Consider the following 21,089-nt stretch of genomic DNA (forward strand, 5'->3'; position numbering starts at 1 on the left):
CGAGTACCTAAACATAATCTCAACTGATTATAACTGAAAATTGAAAGTTTTGAAAATGCATTTCCCCCCCTCCCACCATTTTGAGGAGTAGTCCCCTAGAGTAAAGCTCCTTGGAGGTTATTGGAGTTGTTCTCTGCTCAGTGTCGTTATATATGCAAGGGCTCCTAATCTCAAAGGTTTTTCATTAAATCTCGAAGGTTTAATCTTAAACCTGATAATCAAATATCATAAACCAATAAAGTTGGGACTAAGGATATAAAACACTCAACGGTAAAAGAATATTAACGGTAAGAGAATGTAGTGTATTTAAATCAGCCACGTTACGGACGGCCCAGCTGGCACCTCGGAGTCAGTGTATCTACCACGTAATCTAACAATGAGGCTTACCTAATGAATTACAAACACGTGGAGATTTGAAAACCTGCCACGTTGGGAGAAGGGGACCGCATGCGTCCTACGTGGCTTCCTCCTGCGAACCAGGTCACAAGATATCGAGCGGTGACGTGGAGGAAAATGCGTGTCCAGTCAGCAGCCACGTCATCGTCTTGCGTCATGTGTTTCTTGGTGCACTGGTTTTTAACTCTTCAGCTGTGTTTTCTTCTGCAGAGGGTCGCCTTGGAGCTCCTCAACCGCCATCGCCAGCGAGCTTCAAAGCCCAACAAATTTCACTTACGCGTACTCACCCTCTAAAGCGCCCGATCCGATTTTCCTTTCAACATAGCTTTTCTTCACGTCCGAGTGTCACAGGAATCTGCCCCCCTTTCTCATTTTTGCTTTTTCTTTTCTCATCCCCTCGCCCCCCCCCCCCCCCCCCCGCAGCCAGTTTGTTCTGCTCGTTTCCGCTCTCGGTTTGCTGCCCTGCTCTTTTCAGCAGATCGCAGGTCCTTTTCTGCACTGGCTTGGCGGAGATTTCACTGCAAGGAATCGCTTGCTTTTGCGGCTCTGCAAGCTTGCGTGATTGCTTAGTTTGCTTGATTGCGTAGTTTGCTCTTTTCCTGCATTGCAAGCTGCTGCTAGGGCTTCCTTCGGCTACTTGCATGCTGCTATCAGGGTTTGCGCGGTGCTATTGAAGATTGCTTTTTGGGGGTTGAGCTCCGCGCCTTTGATGAATTAAAGATTTTGGGTACTGAATATCTGTTGATCTTGAGGTCACAGGCAAGGAAATGGCCCGCAGCACGCTGGAGCTATTGCTTGAGTCTATCAAAGAGAGAGACGAAGAGCCCCCGGACCAGCTTCCTGCGCTGCCGCAGAGGCCCACATCGAGGGCTCGCCTGCCCTCAAGAAGGGGACACTCAGCGCTGCTTTTCACCGACCCTAACCGTGAGCAATCGAATGGCCACGTGCGACACCAATCTATGGCAACTAATGCGACTCCGGATTCCTTTCTGCATCAGAGACAGAACTTGCGGCCGGTCGTCGGACAAAATGGGCGGGCAAAGGAGACGGGGAACGGAAATGGGTCTGCGCAGAACGCAGATGTAGAGAAAGCTGAGGTGGGCCAAGCTTCCAGACAAGAAGAGGCGATAAATATGGGCGGAGACACTTTGTCGGAGTCTTACGGTGATTCTGTGGAGCAAAAATTGCATTCAGCGAAAAAGAAAAAGCAAGAAGATGCTTTCACCAGCTTGAAGAAGAGGAAGAGGGACCATCGCATCCACAGTTTGGGAAAGGTGCTTAACCTGTTTAATTAGTCCTTATTAATGCGTAGAACAGTGCTTAATCATGTCCTTTTTTGGGTCTTTTTTTTGGGTTTATTTATTATAGATACACAACAGCACGTCAATGCGTGTAGCTAGCAGAGGCAGACACGCCGAATCGCGTCTTCTATTGATCTTCCTTCTGCTGAGTGTTACTTGAATAGGCTTGTACTGCTGTGTGTACCGCAGACGGAAGAAAGGTTCTGTTAAAACTGGTCTCCCACCTGGCCCTGGTGGTTTGCATGGCATTTCAGCCGACCAGTCAGTGCTGCTGGATGGCCTTTGGGATGGCCTTTGGATGGGTCAAATAGGACCTGGCCCTGTCTGTGCATTCTCCGCCACCATATTTGCTTGTCCTTGTTCCTTTGTCCATGCTATCTGCTAACGTTATTGCCCCGGTAAAAAGATTTAAGCAATGATTTAAGCCAAGTCCCATTGCTTACAGACATGTACAAGCCCATACAGAGGCTTGGCTGGTCAGAAAACGGGAGGATTTCAAAACTGGGTATTCCATCTGGCCCTTTGCAGTCTGCTGCATTGGTGAAGAAGACTCTTCCAATTTAGTAAGACAGGCTTGCAAATTTTCCATTTCCCAAATAGCATGGATATGCCTTCTCTTTCCCAAGCTGGACCATTGTTTAGGAATATTTTTTGCAATGACTTGATAAGGAAAACAGGTGCAGAGTTTTGGAAACTAGGACGCCAAGCCTTGCACAGGGAGAAAAGATGTGATCTCGAGGAAGCTTTGGAAAGGGCATCTGCCATGGAAAGGCTTGTTATCATCTTGAGCTGTAAAAGCATCGCCCCTATGGAGCTAAGCTATCAAAGGCAGGAAACTCCTGAAGGATGAGCAAACCATGATTAGCACAAGATACAGCCGTGGAGCAGGCCCAAAAGACAGCAGCAAGGCTATAGTCTACTTACTCCACAGGAAAAGCAGGCAAGAGTAGTTGACAGGCTGGGGTAGAAGAAGCAGGGAGAATGGGTAAATGTCATGCCGTACTTTTCATGGCAGGCAGGAAGCTGGCTGCCAGGTAATAGTGGCCAGCCTGCTTACTGCTTGTAAAAGCAGCAGTCAACCCGCACTTGAAATCGACTTCAGGCATCAGAGTGAGTTATAGCTCAGCCCTGGGTGTTTGCAGTCCTTTACAGCTGATCATCTTCTCAGCTCAGCAGTGCGCACCCATACTTCCTCCAGTTACCATCTATTACTGCTGTGATAGTTTAAACTTCCCTTTTCAGCTGTGGATCAGCAAACATAATAGCTACGTAACTGGGAGAGAAAAGGCAGGTCACTGGATTTGGGTGGTCAGGTTCCACCCTGCAGTAATCTCCATTCTCTTCTCTGTAGATGTTATAGCACTATTGTCACACACTGAAGAGGGCTTATACAGCATTGGATGCATTACACTTCTGCAGAGAATGGGACCTGGGCACAAATCTTGGAAATAGAGGGCTATGGTCTTCCACACAGTTGCGTGAGGCTGCCAAATAGGACTTTTTTAATTTACAGCCAGCTGGTTGAGTTAATAGCTGGTTGAGTTACTGAAAGAGTATAAAGGTCCGAAATTCCACATAAAATCAGCATCAGAGGGTAGTAATGGCAAGGGGAGATATGCATCTGTGCCATGCTCAGAGAGGCAAAGCTTCCTGGCACATTTCCAGCACGTACAAACAAGTGTCTTGTCTTTGACACATAAGCTAGACCAGCTGCCATGTGGAGGAATACAGCCAGGGACCTTTCCTCCAGAGTGTTGCCACTGAGAACATTGAGTCTGAAAGAGGTGTGGCGCATCCTGTCAGAGATTATCATAGCATAGAGAAATTTTACACCGAATCGTATCCCACTGGAGAGAGTTCCCTTCAGCCCCTACAACACTCCCTGCCTCCCCTCTATGGTCTCTTCACCTTATTGATATGAGGAGGTACAGAAGCTGACTAAAATCTGAATGGCAACGCTTCATCATGCTTGCACTGCAAACCAGGATGCCAGTAGTGAAGGCAATATCACTCACTTTGGCAGGGACCTTTGCCGAAGATGGAAGCCCTGAAAATCCTCAGCCCCTTCAACACTCCCTGCTTCCCCTCTATGGTCTCTTCACCTTATTGGTATGAGGAGGTACAGAAGCTGGCTAAAATCTGAATGGCAACGCCTCATCATGCTTGCAGTGCAAACCAGGATGCTAGTAAGTAGTAAAGGCAATATCACTCACTTTTGCAGGGACCTTTGCCGAAGATGGAAGCCCTGAAAGTCCTCCTAGGCATTTGCTGATTTTTGAACAAGTTGTTGGCTGGATTCGGGGCTGCTGCTGATGCTTCATAGGCTATTGGGACTGAAGTGAATAATGAGGGGGTTGGGGATTCTAATCCTCCTCCCCTCTACATGTGGTCAGCCTGTGGTAGACTTGTGTCTAATGTGCAAGTGAATAACAGAGAAGATAGACGATGGAATAGAGAGACACACATGCACACACGCCTCCCCGCTTTCCATGCGTGGTCCTTTCTCTTTATCGATATGAGAAGGTACACAAGCTGGCTAAAATCTGAATGGCAACACCTCATCATGCTCGTAGTGCAAACCAGGATGATAGCTGAGGCAATAGCACTTGCTTCTTTTCCTCTTTGGAGGCACCTTTGCCAAAGACGGAAGCCCTGAAAATCCTCCTAGGCAATTGTTGATTTTTGAACGATATGTTGGCTGAAATGGGGGCTGCTGCTGATGCTTCAAAGGCTATTACTTGTGTCTAATGTGCAAGTGAATAACAGAGAAGATAGACAATGGAATAGAGAGACACATGCACAACACACAGTTACCTAAAATACTGTATATTGATGTACAAGAAAATGTGGTACAACAGTATGGTAAGTACAAAATGATACCCTGATCTCAGCCCAAACACTGCTGTAAATCAATGCTTCATCAGCCCTAGACCAGAGAATTGCTCTGCAGAAGGCTTAATCACTTGGAAGAAATGAGGTGTGGGATTGAATATCCAGCCCACCCTTATATAGTGCCTAGAAGCCTGCTGAAAAGAGTCCAGACGACTTGTTGTTTGGCCAGGCCAATTGGCACATGGCACTGCCTATGGATGTCACATTCTCCGCAGCTGTCCTCAGCTGCATGGCCTCCCGATAAGCTCTCAACAACTGGTGAGACATGAACTGATTCTTGTCAAATCAAGCTGCATACTGAATCGGATAGCCCTTAAAACTTGGGGAGACTTGTTCGTGAACCGATTCTCATCAAATCAGACTGCATGATGAATCGAATAGCCCTTACTTGAGGAGATATTGTAGTTGCTTCCAAGAAGAACCATGCTTGTACTGGTGCAACACAACGAGCTTTGGCACCAAGACCCCCTATAATCTCCGTCATCCACCAACTTGGGTTTGTCCTCATTGGGCGGAGCATTCAACTTTGGTCCGTGATACTTCACAAGGTTGCTCCAATGCATCTTCTAATGGATCGCTTCCAATGGCTAGGTGATTCGACCTTGAAGACTACATTACTAAGCTTCTTTATGATCTTGAACGAACCTTTCTTCTTTGGAGCAAGTTTTGGAAAGCAACCTCCCCAAACTGCTTGAGTTGTAGCCATGAGAGTATGGATGATATCACCCCATATAGTACTAATGCACTGAGACCCAAAGATCTAGACACCCTCAATAGCCTCCGTGCATCTAGCTCTCCATATCTGCCATGTTGTAATACTGGCAACAATCTCCCAACTGGTGTCAATCCTTTGTCTGGGGGGTGTATAATTAGAGTGAGGGACATCCTGCAACAAACCATGCTAGGCAATACCTCTACGAATGCAACAAACCATGCTGGGCAATACCTCTACGAATGAAAATAGCAAAGTCTGTACCACTGCCCTCGTAAAAAAGCTGTGGATCGGATTGGGAGAGCCAAGCAATTGTCCCCCAGGTCACATGCATGGCGTGGCCACTCAATTTGCCCAAAAGTTGGGCTATAGAACCCCAAATTTGTTGTGCAGTGTTGCATCCCCATAAACAATGCTGTACAGTCTCAAAAATTGCCGCACATCTCGGACAAGTAAGTGCTACACCGAAGACCGATCTCCACTGATTGGTGGGGAGACCACCATGTAAAAGTAACCAAAAGAAATGAGATTTGACTCCTAGTGTATCAATGCCAAAGCCTATGCCAATATTTGTGTTGTATCGCTGGAGAGATATCATAACTCTCCGATATCATAACTCTTCCAATGAGGCCTGAGCAAGGCCACCGCGAAACGTTTCATTGTTGAAACGATTCACTTTGGAATGAAACGTTTCACCATGGGGAGGTGGCTAGTGAAACGATGGAAAAAAACGATTATATACATAAAATTTGAAGGTCGGGCAAGGTGCCAAAAGAGCCGTAAGTATACACACCAACAGTTCAATAATCAATCAATCATAACTCTCAAATTGGTGGAAGAATTGGGCAACCAATTTGGGGGTTTTGCCCAAACCGAAATCAAACTTGACTTTAGGGGTTTTGCCCAAACCCTCGAATTGGTGGAAGAATTATTAGGCAACCAATTTGGGGATCCAAATTGAGATTTGCTCAAATTGGGCAACCAAATAGGGGATTTTGTCCCAAATTGGACAAAACCCCCAAATTTGGGCATTGAATTGAATACCCATTTTTGAAATTTCAAAAATGGGCATTCAATTCGATGACCAAATTTGGGGGTTTTTTCATTTTGATCAAAATTTCAATTTTTGCAAAACCAGAAGAGGGAAAATTTCAATTTTTGCAAAACCCTCGAAATTTGGCATTGAATTGAAAATGAAAAAACCCCCAAATTTGGGCATGAATTGAACGCGCAAATTTTAGAAATGGGCATTCAATTTGATGCCCAAATTTGGGGGAAATTTTTTTTCCCAAATTTAGGCATCAAATTGAATGCCCATTTCTGAAATTTATGAAATGGGTATTCAATTCCATGCCCAAATTTGTCGGTTTATAACCCATTTTTATCAAAATTTCTATTTCTGCAAGACAAAAAGGGTAGAGGGAGAACTCTTTTTTTAAATTTCAATTTTTGCAAAAAGAAAATGGAGAGAGAGAGAGAGAGAGAGAGAGTTCTTGCATTCATGAATCATGATTCATGATTCATGAGAGAGAGAGAGAGAGAGAGAGTCGACTGAGGACTCTATCCAAAGAGAGAAGAGAGACTCTCGAAGAAAGAAAGAAAGAAAGAAAGATGTATTAAGCGTCTACTAAAGACCCAATGGGCATATGAGACTAAAGTGGTACAATAATGTCCATGGCATATCTCATCATGGAATGGAAAATAAAACAGAATGAAAACATAAATATCGCTATCTTAGTGGGGTGATACAAAACTGTCCATGGAAACTCGTCATAGAATTGTCCATGGAAACTCGTCATAGAATACTAAGAACATAAAAACATGGGAGGAACATCAGCTCCGAATAGATGGCATACCACTCTCCAAAATGTCAGCATGGGGTTGACGAGTATGGCCGAGAGGTCTCCCTCAGCTATGTCACGTGGAAAGGTAGCTCGATGGCGGTGGAGCATGTCCTGGATCTGGAGCTGATGAGGTGATCGTTGTCGACCGGGGGGGGGGGGGGGGTCGAGGGCGTCGGGCACGCTGGAGTGCAGAGGCTCGGTCCGAGGTTACTCCTCTCCGGCGAGGTAGGTCCAGAGCAGGTCGTGGAGGATCCACAAGATCCACACTGTCGCTGTTCTCCACCTCCTGGGTCCAGAAGAAATTGGTGATGGTTGGTTGCCAAGGGAGGGGGGCGGGGTGGTTGGGGCCTGTGTCTCAAGAAGGTGCCCTTGTGTTTGCCGACCTCAAGCAAGAAGAGGCCTAGGCAACGTTGGTCTTGGAAGTCAATGATCTTGGAGAGTGGACCGAATCCCTCATGAAATAGACAATGAAACCTCCCGCTATACTGGGCAGCGGCCGAGAGAGAGAGAGAGAGAGAGAGAGAGAGAGAGAGAGAATAGAGTTGAAGAAGAGAGTGTCAGAGAGAGAATAGAGTCGAAGAAGAGAGAGAGAGAGTGTCAAAGAGAGAATAGTGTCAAAGAGAGAGAATAGAGAGAGAGAGAGAGAGAGAGAGAGAGAGAGAGAGAGAGAGAGAGAGAGAGAGGGGCTACCTTGCTGCTGCAGACGCAGACGAGAGAGAAGATGCGCTTAGCTCTACCTGTCTCCACTCTGAGGCGGTGGGAAGAAGAGAGAGAGAGTGAGTGTCAAAGAGAGAGAATAGAGTCGAAGAGAGAGAGAGAGAGAGAGAGAGAGAGAGAAAATAGAGTTGAAGAAGAGAGTGTCAAAGAGAGAGAATAGAGTCGAAGAAGAGAGAGAGAGAGTGTCAAAGAGAGAATAGTGTCAAAGAGAGAGAATAGAGTGAGTGAGTGAGAGAGAGAGAATAGAGAGAGAGAGAGAGAGAGAGAGAGAGAGAGAGAGAGAGAGGGGCTACCTTGCTGCTGCAGACGCAGACGAGAGAGAAGATTGTTGGCGCCCCTGAAGAACTTGCAGCATTTTTTGCATTTTTTATTCACATTTTTTACCAACGTTTTGCAGTGACCCTGGGCCTAAGAGTAGGGATCCTATGCATCTATTGAGTGAGGAGAAGCCTGGCATTTCGGACTGTGAAACTAAAAAAGGGAAGGCTTTTCAATGGATCGAAGGCATCAATCCACTCCCACTCTCTAATCCTATGCATCTCTCGAGTGAGGAGAAGCCTGGCATTCCGGACCGTGAAATTGAAAAAGGGAAAGGCTTTTCAATGGATCGAAGGCATTGATCCACTCCCACTCTCTTGGATCCCATTGAAGATATCTGATAGGACTGCCACCATATAGCCACAAACACCAAGAGCCATGAGTGGCTATTTGATGAGGAGAAGGGTCAATGAGGGTCAAAGGGTTTGGTATATTGAAAGGGCAGCATGATCCACCATAGCCCTGATTACACAATACAAGCAAACAAAATTGTCAAGTGCTCGCCCATGTGAGTCGCATACGCATTCATATTATAAGCCCCAATTAACTAGTAGAAGGGCTGTCTGCCTGCTGAAAAGGCTCCACGACTTGGCATGAAGACCAGCCGACTTGCTGTCTGGCCAGGCCGACTGCCACGTGGCATTGCCTGACCGGTCATCTTGCCTGCTGCTGCATCTACCTGCTGCTGCCTGGCTACTGGTCACCTCCCTCTGGTGCCTGTCAGCTGCTTGCAGCATGGGCTAACAATGTCCAGAGATGTGTCACCTCCCTCTGGTGTCTCTGGTCTGGTGCCTGTCAGCTGCTGCTGCCTGGCTACTGGTCACCTCCCTCTGGTGTCTCTGGTCTGGTGCCTGTCAGCTGCTTGCAGCACGGGCTGACAATGTCCAGAGATGTGTCACACGGCCTGTCCCACAGCCTGTTAGCGAGCTGTAGAGGACAGAAAATTAGGGGAAATACCCTTTTTTTTTTGGAGTCAAATGGCCTCTTTCACTTAGCCCGGCCCTGGCTGATGTTAATGGGCTGCCCAATGGCTGTCTATTAGTCTGTACCGGTCATCTTCCCTGCTGCCGCGTCTACCTGCTGCTGCCTGGTTACTGGTCGCCTCCCTCTTGTGTCTCTGGTCTGGTGCCTGTTAGCTGCTTGCAACATGGGTTTGCAATATCCATGCACACGGCCTGTCCACAGGCTGTCAGCCAGCTGTAGAGGACCAAAAATTAGGGGAAATACCCTTTTTTTTGGAGTCAAATGGCCTCTTTCACTTAGCCCGGCCCTGGCTGATGTCAATGGGCTGGACCTCTGATGTCAATGGCTGTCTATTAGTCTCAAATAGACCCTCAAACCTGTACTGGTGGTCATCTTGCCTGCTGCTGCCTGGCTACTGGTTACCTCCCTCTGGTGTCTCTGGTCTGGTGCCTGTCAGCTGCTTGCAACACGGGCTTGCAATATCAAGAGATGTTGTAGCACACGGCCTGCTGTCCACAGCCTGTCAGCCAGCTGTAGAGGACCAAAAATTACGGGAAACACCCTTTTTTTGGAGTCAAATGGCCTCTTTCACTTAGACCAGCCCTGGCTGATGTCAATGGGCTGGACCTTTTGGTCGCCTCCCTCTGGTGTCTCTGGTCTGGTGCCTGTCAGCTGCTTGCAAACATGGGCTCACAATATCCAGAGATGTGGCACACGGGCCTGTCCACAGCCTGTCAGCCAGCTTTAGAGGACCAAAAATTAGGGGAAACACCCTGTTTTTGGGAGTCAAATGGCCTCTTTTCACTTAGCCCGGCCCTGGCTGATGTCTATGGGGCGCCCAATGGCTGTCTATTAGTCTCAAATAGACCCTCAAACCTGCCCCAAATCTGATTTTAAACATGTTCCAATAATTTTATGTTACTTTGATCTTCCCAGCCTGCTCGTTCATCATTCACACTGGCTAGTTGTCCTAGTGCATTGTTTACCTATTTTGCCGCTCAATGATCACGTTGGTTTATGCTCACAATGGTTTCTCTCACACCTAATCTAGGCTGTACATGGTCTCAGTCATCATGGCACATTTATGGAAGGCCCAATGTTGGTGGCATCCCCTGTTGCTTATCTTCAAACAAGCCGGAGAGTCGCTGTTGATGTTCCGCTTGTGATCATTGGATAATTACCCAAGTGGAATGTGTTTATTTGTTGAACCATGTATCTTGAGCTACACATTCTATGCCTGTGAACTCGTGTTACACACCCCTTTTTAAAAAGCAACCGATAAAATGCATACTTTGTGGGTGTTACTAGGAGCTTGGCTTTGTATATTGCTGCTGCGACTAACAAATCCATTGTGCTCCTAAAGTGGTGTACGCTGCATGGATCACAACACCCATACGCTGAATTGTTTTCGCATCCATGCTACCTATGCTACCTAGCATTGTAAATTTGTATAGTTTAATCAAGTGAATAATTGAGATCTCTGTGACACGCACCTGTTACTCAGAGTCTGTTACAGTTAGACTGAAATATACTTTGTTGTATGGAGTTCATGGTTCAAAGCAAAGCCCCTCATGCTTCTTATGACACGCACCTGTTACAGATAGACTGAAATATACTTTGTTGTATGGAGTTCATGTTTCGAAGCAAAGCCCTCATGCTTCTTATGGTTGTAGTTTAGATAGAACTTGGAATACAGGATTGGAGTAAGTTGGGTTTTTAGCAATCACAGCATGTTCTTATGGGGCAGGACTCTCGAGTATGGTTTTTGAATCAAGAGAATAAATGGATGCTTGGTGTCGTCCAATCAGCTGGTGACATGGATTCAATTATTTGTATGGCAGATGGCCAGGTGACAAGCTCTAAAGCTTATGAATTTTTATCATATTTTGAAGTAAAGAAAATTGCTATCTTTGCTGCCAATTTAGAGGAGATGTTGCAGTCTTTGTGTTTGGCAATAGTTTCTTTCCTTTTTTGGTATGTTATTGTAAGTCTTCTGGTGTAGCTTCTAAGGACACCGTCCGAAAAGCTTCTTCCTGCAAACCCAGAAGTGCTGGATGGTGTGGATGACCTTGTGCAGCTGAGCTACATCCACGAACCTGCAATTCTACACAATCTGAAAAAAAGATATGGACTTGGCAAGATTTATGTAAACTGCAGACCTTGTCTTTCAAACCTACTAAATGGTCATGGACAGGCTATTGTGTCTTCAGCTTGGAAATATGATTTTATTCAGCATTACATGGTGCTTAGTATTGAAATGCTGGATTCTGGGCATTGCAGACTAGAGCTGGATCCATGTTGATAGCACTGACTCCATCCCAAAAATATCAATCTGGCAGCCACAACAGCTCTTTGGAGGCGCTGAAAACAAGGGCCAAAGGCTGTGCACATCCCCATATTTACACAATAGCAGAGAGTGCATTTGAAGCTATGAAGCGGGGTATGTGTTTGGCCCTCTTTCACCATGTCAGTTTTATGCAGTTTTTGAACTCAGTTTCTACCATCTTCTGCGAGTTTGAACTAAGATTTGTGTTTGGTTTCTTATGTTTCAGAAGGGATGAACCAATCAATTATTATCAGGTGTGCTCAGGTTTCCATTGCTCAATTTATGTTATTGTTAAAAGTTCAAGGGAGAAACTACTTAAATATGTTATTTGCTCTGCATTGTTCCTACCTACTTCAATGTACTTGTCCCACATATTTGGTCTTTTTTGGCCTTGTCAACTCTGGCAGAATATGTGATGCCCGGGCACCTGTAGGGCTAATAGGAGTAAGGTGCAGACAAGTGGAACGTTGTGTTATTAAGAGACTGGCTTTTTATTTTTTTGATGAGCACAAATGATAGAGCTGGAGGAATATGAAAGTTTGATGCAAAGTGTTTGGGCTTGAGGTAGATAACCTGCATGTGCTACCAGTTTCTAGGAGCAGTGGGCCAGTTTCGACACATGAGTGGATCACCATCCTAGGCTATTATTAGCAATGTGCAGTCCCATCCTAGTCTGTGAAAATAAACATTGCTTGATTGTGTGAAGCTAAACTGTGTACTTTTCAGTGGTGAGAGTGGTGCAGGAAAGACGGAGTCAGCCAAATCAACAATGCAGTACCTGGTCTCTTGTGGAGGCAACACCGAGCTAGGAAGTCTGTTGTTGCTGACAAATCCAATTTTGGAAGCTTTCGGGAATGCAAAAACGTCCAACAATGCCAATGCTAGCCGTTTTGTATGTTGCCCAAATGCTTTTGATCTTCTCATTAATTTCAGGTGTTGGTTTTTGTAAGCTGTGCATTGATATTTGATTATTGCCTGCATGGATGTTAATAGTATTTTCCATGTATTTAGTCAATACGTGAAGTTTATTTATTTAACTGATGTTGTGTGCCATGAATTCTTGGTCCTTAAAAGACAATATAAAGGTCTTGCTTGGTTTCCAGGGAAAAACGATGGATGTTTATTATGATAATTCGGGAAAATTATGTGCTGCGAAATGCCAAACTGGTGAGTGTATTTTTAAATGCAGGACACAAAGAAGGCCATTTTTTGTTGTTTTTGGTTTTCTAAGTGCACATTTAAATTACAAGAAAACTTCTGACTTGCGACTGTTCCTTGTCTCATGATGGGTTCAACACATCCTCATGCTGTCATGGATCAATGCCTGGCTCTAAAGTTTTCTTTGAGAAGGTAATGCTGCGTATGTTGTTGTTGAACACTGTTTTTGGAAAAAACATAAGAGCGTGGATTATTAAGAACATGCAATGTAATCCATGCTTAGAAGTAAATTTGTAATTCCAGTGACACACCTCCATATGATATGCTGGTCTGAAAATCGCTTTATGCAGTTTTTTTTTTAAATTATAAATGCTAATTTTACATTGCTGATGATGGCAGTCGCGAGTTGTGTCTCGGGCCGAGGGGGAACAGTCGTATCACATCTTTTACCAGCTCTGTGAAGGAGCAGGGCTTTCTTTGAGAGGTAAAGCATCACTTGAGAAGGTCCTTGCTGTTTATCTTTGTGAAAAGGCATTGCTTATGGTGTTTAGGCTGATCCTTGCATCTTCTTGCATCTTTGCATGTGTGCTGCAGAGAAGTTGAACCTAAGGGGCGCAAAGGAGTTCGAATATCTGAACAAGAGCGGGCTCAATGGTGTGGATGGGCCAGACTATTATGCTCAGTTTCAGTCAGTGCTTGTGAGAAACTCTTTTAAAGAGCACACGCCTTGCCTTGTCCAGCTTCAAACGGTGTAAATAAGAAACAGAAACTGTTGTGTATGAAAGTCTAGTCTTAATAGTAGCTTGATGTTTTGGATGCAGAATGCTCTCTATGCTCTTGGAATCACTGAGAAAGATCAAGAAAATATTTTCGCTATGCTGGCAGCAATACTTTGGCTTGGAAACATTTCATTATCTGTCCTTGATAATGAGAATCAAGGCATGCTTGGTACTGATCTCTCACATTGCATGCATGCACCTACACTACTACCTAGTGCATCCATGCCTAACTGAACACAGTGGATGTGCATTTCAGCTGTTGATAATGCTGCAAAACTGCTTGAGTGCTCTAGAGAGCATCTATTGGAAGCTCTTGGTACCAGAGTGCGTGATCCAGTTGATGTGAGTACATACTCTTTTTCACAGCTTGCTCGAGGACTTTTGTAACTTATCTACCACCTTTTTTCATGAAGAAAAGCCATTTCTAAAATCACAACTTGATAGTATCTCTTGGATCTGAGCTCACATTTTAAGAAATCATTGCATTACTGTTGATTTAGGTGTTTGCTGTAAGGGATGCACTGGCCCAATCAATCTATGAAAGGTTGTTTGAATGGCTTGTGGCCCGAATCAACAAGGCATTAGACCTTGGAAAATCTGGCGATTGTAATTGTATTACTATCGTGGATGCACCTGGTTTTGGATTCTCCAAGGTTTGTTACCAGTTTGGTGTTCTATTTTGTTGCTGTCAATTTGCTACCTTGGATGGTCTTGCTGACTGACCAGTATGGCCTATGGCTTTCAGATAAATGGGCTTGAAGGTCTGCTTGTGAATTATTCACATGAACTCTTGCAGCACTTTATTCAGTGCCATATCTTTCAACAAGATGAAGAGGTATTATTTTTTTAATTGGCATGGGACTATGCTGACTTTTGTAGTGATAAAAAAATATGTACCTGATTCCTATTTTTAAATGGTAGCATCATCCAATATAGCTATCATGCCATGACATTTTAGTTGGGGTAGCGTTTGTCTTGTTTATTGGATTTCTCTTTGAGGATATCATATGTGGATGCATGCGTGTGGGCATAAATGTATTGTCTTAGTCTAGATGTGTGGATGTTGGTACATATGAGAGTCTATCATGTGTGTTTACATGTGTGTGCACATGAGATGTATTGTGTATCATCTTACTCTCTTGCACATGAGATGTATTGTGTATCATCTTACTCTCTAACCTTGTATCAACACTAAAAAATATGAGTGGTCTCTACGGTTTTTATGACAGGACATCATCTGTGGAGGATTAAATAGTTTTAGGATTGATTATGCAAGGAACGAAGAAAGCATTGATTTTCTTGAAAAGGTGAGTTTTGAAGCTTTCAAGTTTTTGGAAGTTTTTACAAGGTGTGGCTTGGGTGGAGCTACATGGTTAATGCTTGGGTGGGGCTGTATTTAAATTTCTGAATGTTCATATCTCGTCACATGGTACGTTGTGTCACACCCATTGGAACTTGGAAGCCTAGTGTGATCTTTTGAGCAATACTTAGTGCTGACTTTGTGTTAGCTACCTTGAACAGGGGTTATTTCCTCTATTACACGATGAGAACCGTGCCCTTTTGAAGGGGTTAGATTTGAGGTTCACCCAAAGGTTGGAAGCACTGCTAGCTGATAGTGCCTGCTGTAAACAGAAACAAAGCCGGGAGTTTGTGATCTCCCATGGTTTTGGAGAGGTCAGGATTGCTTCCTGGCTAGAAGAGCAATTATTGATGTTTGCTTCAATGTGTTCCCATTTCGTAGATGGGCAGCAATGCTCTGTGACCATGGGAGTAATAGGTGCATGTTATCAATCTGTCTGCAGGTGACATATGATGCCACTTGTCTTCTTGAGGGAATCAAGGACTGCCTTAGCTCTCAGCATCTCCAATTCTTGCATTCATGCATGGTTCGATTGCCAGAGCTTTCAACAATAAAGGATAAGGATCCCTTTGAAAAAGACGCTTCTGCAGACCCTCAGTCACAGGGGACCTTTTCTTCTAAATGTCAGGTTAAAGGAAAGAAGTCTCTTACTGGATTTTTGTGCTTATGGCCTTTTGTTGCACTGGAAGGGACCCCCTTTTTGTGTTTGTGCTGATGTGGAACATTCTGTTTTTGATGCAAGGGGTTTCCAGGAGTGGGTGCTACAGATGATGCAGCAGTTAGACAACACTGCACCACATTTCATACTTTGCATCATGCCGAATGAATTGTTTCCCATAAGCTCACTCGAGGAGGATTTCATACTACGACAGTTGCGCTCCAATAGGGTGCCTGAGGCTGTGAGAGCATCAAGGTCTGGCTATCCTAAACAAATTTCACATCAGCTTTTTGCAAGCAGGTACTCCCTCTTGTTTTGGATCGTTCAGTTTAATGTAATGCTTGATTGCATTGAAGCTTTTGGTTGTTAATTCCTTTATACCTTGGTATGCATGTGTGCAGGTTTGGTGTCCTGCTTGCACCAAGTGTTGCAAAGGGGCAAGATGCTCTTGACATCTGTGTAGCAGTACTGCAGAGATTTGATATACCCCCTCACATGTACCAAGTGGGATTGACAAAGATCTTTTTTCGCTCCAAGCAGGTTATTTTCTGCTCTCATGTATGTGTGTGTGTGTGGGAGCATTTATTGATACCAAGATCTACACCCACTATTGGGTGACGTTAGTGGGGATGTCGTAGTATCTAGTCCATACTATGCATGATGGAGTTGATGTATTGTCTTGTGAATGAATACCATGAGGTTATAAATTGCACTTTCTTTCTTACAAGGTGAATTGGGCTTGTCCGTGGATTCATCTAGGATATCTTTATGCTGTATTAGCGGACATGCAAATTTGAGTTGATATTGTGTTAATTCTTTCTATCTTTAGTGGTGCATATGCCCTATCAGCTACCTTTTTGTAATAATTCTTTCTATTTGTCATGATCCTTAGTGCTAGGCTTCATTATTTATGGCTGAGTCTGTCTTGTATCTTCGGAGCTCTGACAGAAACTCAGTACACAGATCTTTGTATGAATGTATGTTCTTATGTGTGTTTGATACCAAGATCTACACACACTATTGGGCACTGATGACGTTAGTGGGGATGTCGTAGTATCTAGTCCATACTATGCACGATGGAGTTGATGATTTATTGTCTTGTGGATGACTACCATGAGGTTATAAATTGCACTTTCTTATAAGGTGAATTTGGGCTTGTCCCTGGATTCATCTAGGTATATATATTTTCTGCTCTCACCTTCATTGCAAATCCAAATAAGTGCTATGCCAGAAAAGGTCAAAAGATTTCGGAACAAGTAAAAACGCCTTTTTGTCAGAACAACCATGGGTGTAATATGTGTAAGCTTGATGTGCTTCTGGTGAGTTTGTGAGTAGCCATTATTATTACTGTATGGCTGCTCATGCTACTGATTTGAAGCTTTTGGCAGATTGATAATCTGGAGCATGCCCGGGAAAAGCTTTTTGAGAGGATTGTTGGTGTGCAGAAGACTTACCGAGGCTATAAACTTCGATTCCACTTAGAGAAGCAGAAAAGAGCAGTAACCTATCTGCAAGCTCGTAAGCCTCACAAATACATCGACTTCCACTACTCGTCTCTTTGAGTTCCTTTGTTAGACATGGCTGCATAATATTTTCCCTTATAGCAAGCTATAATGGAACTGTCTTGGAGTAGGATGTGTCTGTGACTCTGCATGCCGTTGCTTATAATGAGTGCCTTTCTACATATACCTATGATTCAGATCTATGATGATCAGTAGGGGGGAGTCGTGGGCTTGGACAGGCAATATTGCCTGCCTGTCCATCTGCTCTTGTATGTGTGACGATCTGGAATAGTGCTTGTTAATGCTGTAAAGTGTCCATTTTATACATTTTTAATGCAACTTAGTTCAAAGTTACTTATTTTGATTGGACTTGGACATTTTGATTGCAGTGGTAAGGGGTTGGTTGGTCAGGAGAGGATTCTCACATCAAGGTGCTGAAAATATAGAAACAGGAGGGATTTCTGATAAGAACAAGAAGTCAGAATCGAAGCCAATTTCAGAATATGACACAAAGAGCATGGGTTCCTCAAGCGTTTCTGTGTTAGATGGAGAGCAAGAGGATGATGCCTTCATGTCAGAAGGTGCTGAAAATATAGAAATAGGAGGGATTTCTGATAAGAACAAGAAGTCAGAATCAAAGCCAATTTCAGAACATGACACAAAGAGCATGGATTTCTCAAGCGTTTCTGTGTTAGATGGAGAGCAAGAGGATGATGCCTTCATGTTAGAAGCTCCCTTAATCAAAGCCGGGGAAGAAAACCACTCAGTGCAGGTACATGATTGGTGCCTTACTATGACAAAATCATATAACACATGCGTGCATGCCTACGTATACACACGTGTTCACGTGTACTTACATGCCTACGTATACACATGTGTTCACGTGTGTGTGTACGTGTACTGCATGCTTAGAGGGAGGGAGGGAGCCAGAGCAAGCAAGCAGGGAGGGCGTGGAGAGGGAGGGAGGGGGAGCGGGGGAGCAAGCAAGCAGGGAGGGGGGGGGTGTGGGGAGAGAAGAAGGGGGGGGGAGCAAGCAAGCAGGGAGGGAGTTGGGGAGAGGAGAAGGGGGGGGGGGAGGGAGTTGGGGAGTGGAGAGGGAGGGAGGGGGTGAGGGGAGGGAGTGTGGGGAGAGAAGAGGGAGGGAGGGGAGGGAGTTGGGGAGAGGAGAAGGTGGGGGGGGAGACGGGGGGGGGGGAGGGAGTTGGGGAGTGGAGAGGGAGGGAGGGGGTGAGGGGAGCAAGCAAGCAGGGAGGGAGTTGGGGAGAGGAGAAGGGGGGGGGGGAGGGAGTTGGGGAGTGGAGAGGGAGGGAGGGGGTGAGGGGAGGGAGTGTGGGGAGAGAAGAGGGAGGGAGGGGAGGGAGTTGGGGAGAGGAGAAGGTGGGGGGGGAGACGGGGAGGGAGGCTGTCTTCTTTTCGGTTTGGAAGGATTTCAATCTTCACATTACTTTGAGGGAGGGAGGGGGTGGGGGGGGGGGTGTGGGGAGAGAAGAAGGGGGGGGGGAGCAAGCAAGCAGGGAGGGAGTTGGGGAGAGGAGAAGGGGGGGGGGGAGACCGGGGGGGAGACGGGGAGGGAGGCTGTTTTCTTTTCGGTTTGGAAGGATTTCAATCTTCACATTACTTTGGTGTACTTGTGTTAAGTAGCAAATCCACTGACGTCATATTGTTTTTTTCACAATCATGGCATGGGTGATAGGTATACAATTACAGTGACCAATTCGATGGTGAAGGCATGGAAAAAGTAGCTCTAGAAGAGATGCAGATGCAGATACTGGCTGCAGAGGTAGCATTGCAGAAGAAAGAAAATGAAAATGCGATCTTGCAGCAGAGTCTGAAGGAGTATGAGAGAAAATGGACAGCTTATGAAGCCAAGATGAAATCAATGGAGGAAATGTGGCAGAGGCAGATAACTTCACTACAACACAGTCTAAGTGCTGCAACAAAAGGTGTGGGTGCAGATGAACCTGGCAGCCAAGCAAACAAACATAATGATCTAGAGTGTAGCATTCCAGACCATTCCACTGTGCAGAATACAGGGCCGCATGGTACGGCGGCAAGAAATAGCCCAGAAATACCCTTTCATGCTCCCGACTTGGCTATGGGCAGAAGTGAATCTGATCCAAGTAGATCTGTTTTAGATCATTTGACTAAGGAGTTGGAGCATCGGACACAGGTTTTCAATGATGATGCTGATTTCTTGGTGGAAGTGAAATCTGGGCAGATTGAAGTTAACTTCAAGCCTGATGAGGAGCTTCAGAAACTGAAGCAAAGGTTTGATGTGTGGAAGAAGGATTTCAAAGTCAGATTGAAGGAGACAAAAGGCATTCTGAAAAAGCTTGGGAAATCAGAGTCTGCAGACAAGAACAGGAAGAAATGGTGGGGTAGGAAATCCAGTTGAGAAATGAACTTTTTTTACATGTTTCGGTTCGTCTCAAAGTGGCCGACAAGCTTCAAAAAGCCAAGCTGAGATTTTGGTGTATGCTGTATAGATGACCCATATGTTCCTTCATTTTTTGGATGTGATTACAATGTATAGGCGGCCAGTCAGCTGTATATGGGATTTATGAGTATTTAATGTGTGGGGAAGGCTAGGGTCATAAAAGCAAGCTGTTCGAGGGTACTTCATCTCACCAGGAAGGCACAAAAATGACAGCAAACATTTTGGAGAAGAGAAGCTTGAAAAAAATATCTATGTGATTCACCTAAATGGTACTGGTGGCCATGGTAGAGACAATTGCCATAGTGGATCAACTGCAGGATCCCGGAGGATCATCAATTGTAAGGTCTCCCAACCATCTCAGAGTACATGCACAATGCCATCTCCTCATTGTAAACAGATGATCTTATGGGCTTTTGAGAATGACTTTATTGTAGAAATTAAGGTCTCACCATTGTAAGTGTGTGGACCTTGACATGGTGAACCATGACAGGAGCTTGTCTGCTACATGTGGCTGTGTAATCTGCTTCATTCTTGTAAAGGAAGTTTTTTGGTCATCCTGTCAACTTTCAGCTTGCATGTATTGGAGTTAGTTATGATCTTTGTGAGTAACTAATACACTGCATGAATGGTACATACGCCAATAGCTACTCTTTGATTACATTTTGGTTAATGTACAAATTCTTGTATACTAACTGCTTCAATCTCAGCAGCAAGTACAAAAGGTGAAATCATTGAATGCCGGGAAGGTGGGAAGGTCTACGAGCAAAATGTCTGTTTTTATTTGTATATTTTTTTGAGTTTATGCATGCTTGCAACAGCATGAGCTGATTGTACTGTGATATGGCGGGCATTGATGGATGGCATGCTTTCTAGTCTCTATCTGTCATTGATGTCATTACAGCTGCCATACAGTAGACATATCCAGAGCTCATGTTTCTTCCATGTTCTGGCTGTCTCATTGTGGAGCAGGAGGAATTGAGTCATTAAGCAAGTAAGGGTTGCTTCAAATCATTTGGAAAATAGTCCAAGGCCAAGGTATCATTTAACAACATTCTAGCAGATTATCATTAGAACTGAGAGCTTTTCTAAGCATTTTGGCCAAGTGCATAATGGCAATTTTTCAGACATCAAGCAGACATTTTTTAGACAGCTATGCAACCCTTTATTATTGGCTGGTTTTTTTGAAGGTTTTGGTCGTCAAGCCGAGATTTTTCAGACAGCTATTCAGCCCTTTATTATTAGCTGGATGATAAATCACCTTATCTCATCATATAGGAGGTCTCATGCCGCGTCTAATATGTTAACACAACTCTCTCTCTCTCTGTCTCTCTCTCTCTCTCTCTCACTCATGAATTAAACTAGTTTAGGGATGAAAATGCAAGGATCTACAAGCTCCAAAAGAGACCAACTCCAAAAAAAATTCGAAGTTGTTGACACTTCCAAGTGAGGTGGCCAGAAAGCAAAAAACCCTTGCATGACCTAAATGAGATTATGGTGGCCTTGAGATAGAAGATTAAGAGTGGAGCATTGATTTTCAACACCCTGTACTCTTTCACATTCAACCAATGGAGAAGTGTCTTCTCTACATAAATTTCATCAACCTCCCAAGAGAAGTGTCTTCTCTAGATAATTTCACATCAATCTCCACAAACAAGCGTTTAGAAAAGTGCCTTCTTTAGACTTTAGGGTTGTTGAATGACTTGCACTTACCGTACCAAATGCCCTT

At 44.6% G+C, this 21,089-nt stretch overlaps 2 protein-coding genes across 2 annotated transcripts; both read left to right on the plus strand.

Moving 5' to 3' along the window:
* The first annotated feature begins 604 nt into the window (after nt 1-604).
* Nucleotides 605-12,755, plus strand: LOC147615302 (myosin-2-like). Its single transcript, XM_086778980.1, has 7 exons — nt 605-1,670; nt 10,891-10,992; nt 11,146-11,289; nt 11,424-11,583; nt 11,696-11,723; nt 12,196-12,361; nt 12,573-12,755. The coding sequence occupies exons 1-7, from the start codon at nt 1,164-1,166 to the stop codon at nt 12,753-12,755; spliced, it is 1,290 nt and encodes a 429-aa protein (XP_086635106.1). The 5' UTR covers nt 605-1,163.
* Nucleotides 12,756-12,758: 3 nt separating this feature from the next.
* LOC147615303 (myosin-1-like) lies at nt 12,759-19,917 on the plus strand. The gene is made up of 15 exons (XM_086779378.1): nt 12,759-12,819; nt 13,027-13,111; nt 13,222-13,325; nt 13,449-13,575; nt 13,663-13,748; nt 13,907-14,059; nt 14,152-14,241; nt 14,636-14,713; nt 14,928-15,080; nt 15,209-15,394; nt 15,519-15,724; nt 15,826-15,964; nt 16,813-16,942; nt 17,316-17,698; nt 18,620-19,917. Exons 1-15 carry the CDS (start codon nt 12,790-12,792, stop codon nt 19,319-19,321), a joined length of 2,652 nt encoding a protein of 883 aa, XP_086635504.1. The 5' UTR covers nt 12,759-12,789; the 3' UTR covers nt 19,322-19,917.
* Nucleotides 19,918-21,089: the final 1,172 nt, after the last annotated feature.

This window comes from Cibotium barometz, chromosome 40 (assembly GCF_041138505.1).
Source record: "Cibotium barometz isolate CiBa-2024 chromosome 40, ASM4113850v1, whole genome shotgun sequence".
NCBI lineage: Eukaryota > Viridiplantae > Streptophyta > Polypodiopsida > Cyatheales > Cibotiaceae > Cibotium > Cibotium barometz.